This window comes from Rhipicephalus sanguineus, chromosome 2 (genome assembly GCF_013339695.2).
Source record: "Rhipicephalus sanguineus isolate Rsan-2018 chromosome 2, BIME_Rsan_1.4, whole genome shotgun sequence".
In the NCBI taxonomy this organism is placed as follows: Eukaryota; Metazoa; Arthropoda; class Arachnida; order Ixodida; family Ixodidae; genus Rhipicephalus; species Rhipicephalus sanguineus.
Genome location: NC_051177.1, coordinates 121,081,428 through 121,092,452, shown reverse-complemented (window position 1 = coordinate 121,092,452; position 11,025 = coordinate 121,081,428). Strand labels below are relative to the sequence as shown.

The 11,025-nt window shown below is 49.3% G+C and overlaps 1 protein-coding gene across 1 annotated transcript in view; it reads right to left on the bottom strand.

The window, feature by feature from the left end:
* Window positions 1–424: 424 nt before the first annotated feature.
* Window positions 425–11,025, bottom strand: part of LOC125757365 (uncharacterized) — a 20,721-nt gene continuing 10,120 nt past the window's right edge. The window contains exon 3 of the mRNA XM_049412911.1: window positions 425–861. Coding sequence (XP_049268868.1) covers window positions 425–861 — 437 coding nt within the window. The remainder of the gene's footprint in view (window positions 862–11,025) is intronic.

Here is an 11,025-nt window from a genome sequence, read left to right as displayed (position 1 = left end):
AGGAGGATAGCAGAAGTAAAGGAGAAACAGCCATGGTCTCATCCAATGATGGGAGAGGCCGATGGTGAAGATTGTTCAGCAAGTTGCGGGCGCTCAACGTTAGACGGTGATCCCGGTCGCCTCCACAAATTCCAAGAGGCTGTGAAGAGCCCGGAGGTTGGGAGGTGAAGGAACAATTATCATTAGCGACTCAGGAGGAAGGAAAAGGAACCTAATCTCTGTAGCCGAATAGGGAGCACGACGTGGGAAAAAACAAAAGAAATGGAAAAAAGAAAGCGGTAGAGTCAAGTGTCGCACACACGCGCACGACACGCAAGCATTGCGGTGAAGCTGCAGTCCGACGATGCAGTCAGTGTTCATGAGGATCCCAGGGGGGCGTCTCGAGGGGGGGGGGGGGGGCAGGTCTGCCCCTGCTGCAAGGCACTCAATCCTTCTTGGGGGCACCGGGCTGCACACCGACTGCTTGGAGGCAGACTGCCCGCATTGGGTGGTCTTCAGTTGGGTAGTTTCCTACTGCCTGAAGTGCAGCAAGAAGGCTGGTGATCAGGGCTTCCCGCGCGTCCTCTGTGGGCGCAGCGGGTGGGGCGGCAGGCGGGCTCGACCTCGGGGAGCTCGCCAGTGGCAGGGGAGATTGGCGCGGCGCAGGAGAAGGGGGCTGCAGGCCGGGATCCGCGGTGTTGCTCTCGGGAAGGTTGGTCTTCACCGCAGCAGCATAGGAGCGCACCTCACGGGACTCCTCGCGTACTGCGCGGCTTTGACCGCCCTTCTCGAGAGCGGTGTTGGAGAGACGGCATGAGTGTGGCCACTCTCCTCTCCTCCTGCCAGCGAGGACAGGTGGGATTGTCGGCAGCATGTCTCCCTCTGCAGTTGACGCAGCGAGGACGGCAGGTTGTCGGTTGCCATCGAACGCTTTCCCTCGCACATTCAACATAAGACGCGCGGGGCGATGTTATGGCAACTTGGATTTTATATACGGAACCTCACGGCGACGTTGACGGCAAAAATGCGCTCGGCAATGTCCCATAATTGGTGCCTCAATAAAAAATTCGAACGATTTCGAGTACCAGGCACGACGTGACTCTACCTTGCTGATTCGTCTATGGCTGGGAGTGGCCTTCTCAAATGCATATTCTTTTGTTATTGGAATGGCTGAGAGCCCGTCATGTGAAGTCTGCAGGTGCAGCGAAACAGTCGCGCACCTTCTCTGTGAGTGCACTCGCTTCAACTCCGAAAGAGCGGCCCTCTCAGCCGCACTAGTCCAGCTGGACAACCGCCCTTTCACGGAGAACAAAATCCAAGGGCCCTGGCCTACCCGGTCTTCAGCACGAGCCGCTCTCAGAGCGTTGTTGCGGTTTCTTAAAGCAACCGGACTCAATGTCAAACTGTGACTGTTGGAAGAAAATGTTGTTGTATAGTACTTGGACTGCGGTCATGACTTTGTTTTGTTTTTTTGTTGTTGTATCTTGTCGCGTGCTGTCGTCACACCTCTACTTCTTCTTTTAAAGCGATAGCGTTAGAGAGCTCGTGTCGCAGAAATTCCGGTGTCGGCGACGGTGTCGCTACCGACGCTTGTGAGCGAAAAATCGTCCGTGACCGAGATATCGATAAAGATGCAAATAAAATAAACAATAGAAATCTTCGGTTCCATTGAGGATCGAACCGGGCCGTTTGCGTGGCAAGCAGATGTCTTACCACAAAGCCATGATGTTTTTTTTTTCTTTACTGCGTCACACAAGTATTTTCACACACTAATCGTAAACCAGGGAACAGTACAATGATACACCATCAGCTGTTAGCTGACTACATGTTAAAACTTTGGCATGTGTAACAACGACTCCACTCTGGGAACCCACTCCGGTACATCCATCTGCACTTTCTGTATTTCGACAAAACGAGACACACATTCGCGAAAGTAATCGCGAACAGGTCTGACTTCCACATCGGCATTGTGAAAGGCCGTTCGGATTTGCCTTATACTATGTAGGCCCAGGAGCATAATTTCACATGGAATCCGGTTTCTCTCCGTTGAAATTGAAGATGGCGTACCTTACGACCTTATTAGGCCGCAAAGCCATGATGTTACTTGCAACTGCTTCGGAAAAAAACACTACATAAATGCCATGTAGTGGAAGGAATCTCCTTAACGCATTTTGTTCGGAAGGTGTCACGACGAAAATGAGCCCATTCGGAGATTTGTAGGCGCATTGGCGAGGCCATCAAACTACGTTTTTTGCGCGACGCCTGCTTGGAAAAAGCCGGGATAGTGCAGCCATCGCCGCTAAAAACACGCACGAACTTTCAAACAGCTCTAAAAATGGACAACTATGTCCATCTAGCGGGAAACATATCAAGCCAACGCCTGCTTTCTAGAGGAGGCGTTGATCAAGCAAACAGCAAACGTTAGATAATGTGGCGCCATCTGTGAGGCATTGTGAGAAATATGTCTCGACTCTTGCACAGGGAAGTGCTTTAGATCGAAAACCTGTACCATTACTATAGATACATCGACGCGCGCGCGTGTGTATCTGTGTGCGTGTGTCTGTAACAGTACACATTAATAAGTATGCGCTTAGTGGTTGAAGTGCGCACTAGGGGCCGGATTTCGCGATCGCGTTCAACTCTTAAAGGCGAAGCTTAAGGGACCCCAATTTTTTTCATTCTTTTACATCCCCTTTCCCCTTCCCACGTACAGGGTAGCAAACCGGAGACTGCTTCTGGTTAACCTCCCCGTCTTTCCTTTCTCTCTCCCTCTCTGTGTGTTTAGAATAAACGGAAACGATTTAAAGTACTATGTGTTGTGCTATGGGAGACGCTGTATGCAGCTATCCCTTCACACGTGAACATAGATAGGGATAAAGCAATTAGTCATTTTTACACATTGAAGTTTATTTAATACCGGTAACAACGGTACAGATCAGGGGCGTAGCCAGAAATTTTGTTCGGGTGGGGGGGGGAGGAGGTTCAACCATCTTTTATGCATGTTCGTGCGTGCGTTTGCATGCGTGCGCGTATATATACACATGCAAAAGTGAAAAAATTCGGTAAGGGCTTAACGACCCCCTCCCCCCTTGCCCGGCTACGCCAGTGGTACAGATAACCTATAGCTGCGTCGGGAAGTAATTTACATAGAGTGAAGTGTTTATTGAAGATGTACTATCGGCGTCAAATGAAACCCGAACAGCGGCAAGCCTTCGCAATAGAACAGTGCGCGCCGTCCACTTATAACCGTTGACAGGCGCGCTTCCGGTTTGGCCGCTCTGCGCATATGCGCGCCTGTCCATGGTGATAACTGGACGGCGCGCACTGTTCTATTGCGAAGGCTTGCCGCTGTTCGGGTTTCATTTGACGCCGATAGTACTTGCTGCGCCTATAGAGTCAAGAATAGCGATAAACACACAAATAAAACAATTTATGTGTGGTTGGTTGGTTTATGCCGTTTCATGTCCCAAAGTGACTCCAAGCTGTCAGAGACGCTGTAATGGGGGTCCCAGGATAATTCAGACCACCCGGGGTTCTTTAAGTGTACTGATATCACACAGTACGCTCACGTCTAAGTATTTCGCCTCCATCGACGTCAGCTGCTGCTCTGGGTGTGATACGAGAAGCACATGCGCTTGGTTGCTCCGTGAACAATGGAAGTGGACGACTGTGTATAAGCTAGTCAGAGTGGATTGTGTGTGTGTACACAGAAGCTATGGAAGTCGACGGCCAAAAGTTAAATTAAGGTTATCCAAATCAACCAGAAGTTCACCAACCACTAAGCGCTACATAGCGTCATTAAAGACAGTTAAATGGAACATTAAGGTCGGATAAATTTTTTCTTAGTCGATTGCTTTGATCCCCCCCGTCGCCCCCCCCCCCCTACGAACACGAAAGCTTTCTGCACCTAACGTGGTTTTGCACTGCCTCCGGGATTGGAGTCATTGCAAGCTTTCTGCACCTCACGTGGTTTTGTAGCGCCTCTGGAATCGGGCCACGTTTGACGAAGCGATTATGTCATGTGTTGGCGTCATCATGTGACGTCATGATCACGCCGTAGGGTGACGAAATCACGTTATGATCATTTTTTTTTTCATCGTTCGTCTTGACGCCGCCACCGACCGTCACTTCTCGCGTTTGATGAGGCATCTAAGGTTTTCGCTTTAACGTGTCTTGAACCACTTTTCGAATAAATCATCGAATAACCTCAGTATCGGAGTTGATTCCCTTATAAATCGACTGTCGCAAAAATTTCTTTAATCCGTCAAGAATGAGCGGAGTTGTAGGGATTTGTGGCACACTTTGAACCCTTTCTCTCTTCTCTCGTCCCGACGAGCGCGCTGGAAGACACACAGGGATGGACGACACGGGGGGCAAGGAATTACGTCAGTGCGCGTCATGGCATTGAGCACGCGTGATGAAACGCGACTGTTCTCTCCCGTTGTGATTCTGCATGCGGGCGCTAGTGGGGCTACAATGTAATGTTATGGAGCGCGGCGCCGGCGCTTGGCGGTACCCCGTGCTCAAAACACCGCTCATGATTCATGTCTGCTGTTGGCCAATAGCATGCTATTTGTTTTGTGACGCCGAACAGCAGGCGCCGGCAGCTCCGAAGAGAGTGAGCACATGCATCTATATGAAAAGGGAGCGGCCCGAGAAAACGGCAACTTTGCGCTCCGCTTTCTTATAACTCTGCTTGCCGCGCACGCCTGCAATATTTAGCTGAGCTCATAGTGTGTGGTTTCCGCAGGATGTTGTTGCACCAAGCCAGAAGGGGTGTGGGGAACGTGTGAGCCGGTAACCATATATACTAATGTGTCGTTCTTCGCGAGGTCTCACGTTCCGCGCCCGCGTAGAAAGGTCCTCGCCATGGGATGGAAATCCAGCGGAGGGTTGGACAGAGAGGGACAGAATGACCAGATACCGTGACATGACAAAATTTAATAAAAAACCCAGGCGTACTTATCCAGCCCCAAGCCCCAAACTCGACAGGGCCCAAGCGGTAGATTGGAGTCAATTACAAACCTAGACATTCCCCAACTCCGTTCACCTCAGGAGGATATACCCAGACGTCTATTCAGACGATAACTGCAGGTTATGCGGCTGGACTCATGCATCTCTTAGGCAGATTTTCTGTGAATGTGCGGTTGTAGGCGAAGAAAACGCAGTCTTCCCAAATGAAGCTGCGGCGCGGTGGACGGGCGCACTGCGCAGCTCAGACCGCCAAGATCAACTGCGGGTCATCCAACAAGCGCGTGAGGCGGCGAGGAGACCGAGTCTCCGGTCCTCCTCGGGGGCAGCCTAGGCCGAGGCCACGAATCTGCCGGAGTTTTTAAATGACGTTGTTACCACCAGGCCAGAAGGACGGTTCATGACCATTTTAAATTTCTGTATGGCCCGCTGGGCCGCGACGATTTTGCACTACCATTCCATCATTATTGGGGCACAAAATTAGGGCTGCTGAATTCGCACAGATTCCCTGATAATCTCCAACATGAAACCAGTGCAATTCATCGTGAGAAGCAAAAATAACGAATATAACTATATAGTTAAAAGAAAACTGCGCGCATAAGTTGTTGCCTATTCGAATGATATATGCAACGTAACTTTTACGTTGCTGTCGTTTATAATTACGTTTTGAAGCATCAGGGCTCCGACACATGTTGCATCGCATTTGCATTTCGTATCGGCCACACCGCCGCACGATTATCTTTCAGCCAACCAAGGGGTTTTAAACCTCTTTCGGGCCATCTGCGATGCCACCTATTAAAAAAAAAAAATCCACGCAGAATTTCCTCTGAAAGTTGCCTAAGTGAAGCGTAAGCGTTTACTTGTAGTGACCTGCTGTTTTGTCGTCCTATTATGCTGTGTGAGTCGAGTAGACCGATTTTTCTTCCCAGTGACGTTCAGTACCACACGCTTGTATTTTCTGCGCCTGCTCTGGGTTGCGTCCATGGAGCTTTATTGCAGGAAGCTGTATGGTTGCGGCCTCCCCTGGAACGCTGCTGTCGGGCGACATCGCTGCACGGCGTCTTTCATCTTCATTCCAGCGTTCATCAGCGTCTGCAACAGCCCAATGAAAGGTGCATCCACCATACCGCCGAAGTGCGTATCTGGCATTTAATTTTCACAGTGCAATGCTCCATGTAGGCTTTACATTTTATAATATACAGGAGAACACGTCAAGGGCAACATGTTGGAAAACATGTACAGGAAAACACGCAAGAAAAGCCAACATGTAAAGACGACATGTAAGAGGCCTTTTGTACTAACAACAAGAAAGCATTTCTTACATGTCTCTTATAGGCACCGTGCAGTCGAGTTCTCATGTGTGACTGCAGCGCCAGCGCACAGCCTGGCGGATAAAGAAAGCAACGTTGAGACGGCCCAGGCACAAAATCAAACGCGATGCGCGTCTCTCCACCTCTGCATGAGTGTGCAGACTGTGGCCGGGCCAGAAGGGGGGACGCGTGCGAGCGTCTGTTTTCTGCCTGCCCCTAGCGGCCAATGTCAGCCAACTTGAGACGGCCCACAGCGAGCAACGCAGCTCCCTCTGGTCAGTGGACGGCGCCTATAGCGCCTGTACAACGCATTCATCAGGTTCGAATATATTCACCTTCTTCAAGCGTGGGTGTTCAGACCACCGTGTAGGGGCCCTATGTTTAAAACCCACCAGCGGTAAGAAAACTTTCGTTTTATAGATTTACTTCGTTGTAGCTATTCGTGTTACGTGACTGAGGGACGGGCGTACACATGTTTCTTGTTAAGTCGGAATAGAAATGCTTACGCGTTTAATGTATGCACTGAAGTCTCACTTTAATATAGTTAAGCATTTTCACTGTCTTCCAAGTCATCGAGAAGCACAGTGTGGAAGATAGTGAAAGTGTCCTATTGCGTTCGTGGCGTAGTGGTCAGCGCCACCCTTTCCTGTGGCGAGGGAAGTTCAGTTCCTAAGTCGGGTTTTCTATTTCTGAGTATTCTTCTTTGCGATCTACACAAATGGATGCTGGAACGGGGCAGTGTGTCGTCTGCGCAACAATGCAATGGTGTAACCATGGTCACTTTTGCCTTGACGTAACCAAGAGGGCGCTGCAATCAACCGGTGTGCAGCGCGCCAAATTTAAGTATGCAAGGCGGAAGTTTTAGCATTTTCTGAATAAAATGGTCACATAACGCAATTAAAATGAAATAATATTTAAATGATACAAAGTTTTGCTTCAAAAAAGAAAATAACGCTCTATGACAAATGCTGCGACATTTCTTTGAACATTTCGTTCTACAAAGGCGCCACAATGTGCAGGGATGCAGCTAAATGTTCCCGCGATGTGTAGGATCTGAAGAAGGCCGCAGTTTCACTCGGTCTGCAGAAACCACAATGCATAAAAAAGCAGGCTTTCGCAAACGCAATCCATGCACATAAATAGGCAAACTCGGTGTGAAAAACAGCAGGGAGCAATCAACGAGTTCCTCACGGACACGCGCGACTATCGCACCAGCTGCTACCATTGGTCCTCCCGGCTGCAGCAACAGATGACGCTGCGGTAGACCGGTGTGCTCAGGACTGCAGGCCGTCATCGCAAAAAGAGCCACGTTTTTGTCCCCAGACGACACACTGCCCCTTTCCGGTAGACATACTACTCGCGTGCCCTTTTAATGACGTCACTTCCGTTACGAAAGTTTAGACCCCAGCATAAAACACTTTCGTCTTAAAAAAACGGTGTCGTTTTCTTTCTTCGTACCAGCACAAGCTGGTGAATGAGCCGCGTGACGCGCTCATGGCCAGTGTATGGTTGTACGGCAGCAAATTTTCAGTCATCGCGATTATATGTCTGCCAGTCAAGGCGGCTGGACTCGGACTACGTGACCCAAGTTACATTGCCGCCAGCCGGGATCAAGTCCACTTTGCTGGGACACTGTTCATATCAACGTCGCTAGGCAATAGAGACAATGTGTTAGAATCCGTTGTCAGAACAGTTTGTTTACTTATTTACAAACGCCACTTCACGGCCGCCGCCCCTGCAGTGCAGCACCAGCCGCCAGCTACACATGGATTAAACGGGCGAGTTTCCGAGCTGACGGTCCTATTGCTAAAGCTATAAAAAGGGTGCTTCGTCCTGTCACCTTTCCTTGTGTGAAAAGTTGCCGAAGAAGAAAGCCTGCACTACGTTACGAATTTCGGAATTCATACTGGTGCTCCGGCTGTTCATGAATGTTATTTGTGGGGTTCCTCGGGCGTTTTTGAGACCGTTCTTCGTACGGTTCCTCAGAGTGCTCTTCAGACTCTTCCTTGTACTGTTCTTCGGACAGTTTAGTCTTTCCTGCGTAGTGTCCTTCAGGCTGTCTTCGTACGCTTCTTATCTTGACACTGTTCGTACAGTGCGGACTATTCGTCAGACCGCTCTTCGTACTGTTCTTCAGAGTGCTCTTCAGACTTTTCTTACTGCTCTTCATTATTTTCTTCGTATTTTTCCTTGGGGCTGCTCTTCAGGCTGTTCATACTGTTTTTCAGGATATTCGTCAGACCGCTCCTGTGCACTGTTCTTCATGGCACCATACTTCAGACGGCTCTTTAGTCTGTTCCTGGCATACTGTTCAGTGAACTTCGTGCTGTTCCTCGGATTGTCCCTCAAAATGTTCTTCGGACTATTCTTCAGGCCGTCCTTCGTGCTATACGAAAATCCTTCGACCGTTCTTCGTACTGTTCTTCAGAACGTTCTTAGTGTTTTTCACGCTGTTCTTCAGACTGCGCTTCGGTCTGTTTCGAAAGTCCTCATTCTCGACAGTGCGGCGTACACATCGCCCGTAAGCGGGTCGCACGCACTTGTCGGGCCAGATTCTCGCCGTATGACGAAACGGCGAGACACCGTAAATCAGTTTCTCATTACAGAGCGACATGTTACACACGAATATTCACGAACGTAGTAAAAGAGCGACTCCCGTTTTCACTCACTCTCTCGGACTCTCCTCGCAACTTCGCTCTGAAAGTGGAAACGGATGATATTTGTATGCCGCCTTGCTGGGGCCTCATCACAACTTGGAGGGAACACGCTAAACCGCACGTATACTTACGTCAACGAACCGAGCAACCTAGACGCGCACTTTTACGTTTCTTCTACCTTGTTTTATTCGCCATTTTGTTTCTCAATTTCTTGCGCGCGGTGGGCCTCGAATACGGCCCGGAGAACGTGAATGGAGGCTTTCCTTCAGGTTTCCCATTCCCTTAGCCTTCGTTCCGCTTTCCTTTGAAACACGCAGAAGTACATTCGCGCGTTCTTTCGCTTTTATTTATTCAGTATTCTGTTTTTTTTTTTTTTCGGAGGCTCGTTGGTGCGCCCTCGCGGCTCGAGTTACGAGCCCAGCGACAGCTGTTTTGAGCGCTTTTCTATATGCAAGCCGGTTTGGTTGAGGTCGTTATCGAGGAAAACAGCGCATATTTCTTGCCGCCGCGCCGGTCAACTTTCGCATCTCCTCCTCGACTATATACTTCTTTTGTTTCCTTCATCTGCCGCGGGGCCTGTTTTACTCCGCGCGGTTGTGGCTGCGAGGCGAATGAGATGAGTGAGTCCCAAGTGTTTTGCAGTGCCTTTCAAATCGCGTATCATTGTGGTCAGGTGGTCACGCGCTGTATGCCGCGGAGAAGGAATCCTTTCTTGTCGGGTGCCTGCTGTTACACGTACGTATGTTGTAGATATCTGCCGACGAAAGACTAATGTATACAACCACGGTGCCTGAGCTTCAGTGCTCGCGTTCAGAAGCGAAGCTGTAAGTTCGTTTTGTGTATACATGAGGTACGCAGTGATCTGAGGTTCCGCACGGCTGTGTTAAAAGAGGGGCACAAGACTACAGGACAAAGAAAATCGGAACACAATACTAGTTTTAATTATGAACTATAACGAACGACTTCTGGTTAACAGGTTGAGATAAATTAGCGCAATTAATAAAACGACAAGGAACGCAAGAAGGAGAGGAGGACAAGCGCTGTGTTCTTTGTCCTTTTATTATTTACGCTAACAAAATCTCAACCAGTTATTCATGACGGAACTAGCCCAACAATCGGCTCTGGTCTTATTAGACTTCTGGTGGTGAGGTTCAGCGCCCCAAAGCGATTCAGCAGCGCCTTGGGCTCAGACAATGAGAGACGTCGTAGTGGAGGGCTCCGGATAATTTCTACAATCTACGGTTCTTTATCACGTACACTGAGATCGCACAGTATACACTAGGCATAATCACACAAGCTGGTCGCAGCAGGGTGGTAGCTACAAGGTGTAAGTATAAGCCACATCCTCGCGCAGCAAAACGCATATTTCTATATATAATCGCCTCATAATTGGCGAGGTTTGGACATTTGCGCGTGTTTAACACGCCACAGCGATACGTGATATGATAATCCCGATTCGCACGTACGTCGTATGCCTTTAATTGTTGTATCAATAAGCGCCGGTAATTGTGGCAACGGTGCAACATGGAACTGCCCATGCAGACGCGACCGCCCGCTTCGATCTGAACTCGTGCTTGCTACTTGTCCACTGTCCTGACGGCAATAAAAAAAAAAAATGTCAGCTTCGAAATTTTCAATGAGGCTACAAGACCGTGCACCGGTTGTTTCTGGCTGCAGTTGCACGTACGACAGTTTATGCCAAGTTTATTTCAATTTTAGGGTTTTCACAGGCGCAGTTCATACGCATAGCCAGAGGAGGGTGGATAATGGTAGGGCGGATGCATGTTCCAATTTCTCGTTGTACTTCTGAAGTTAGTTTAAGTATGAATGTATCCACGCACACAGACAAAACACACACACGCATATGTACATAGTGAGGGGGTTCACACTGCTCCTGAATGAAATCCTGCCTGTGGCTCTGCCACAGTCGATAGGGATTTCAGTATGTGCAAGGCTCCACCTTGATTATTTGACAGACAGTGGTTGGCGTGTAGCATAGTTGCTGGGCTGCGAATCACCGCGTGAATAGTATACAACCTCACCTGTATACACAGGCTTCATAACGTTTGTGAGGCGCAAGAGAAGCGCACATCCTGACTGCCTTGACC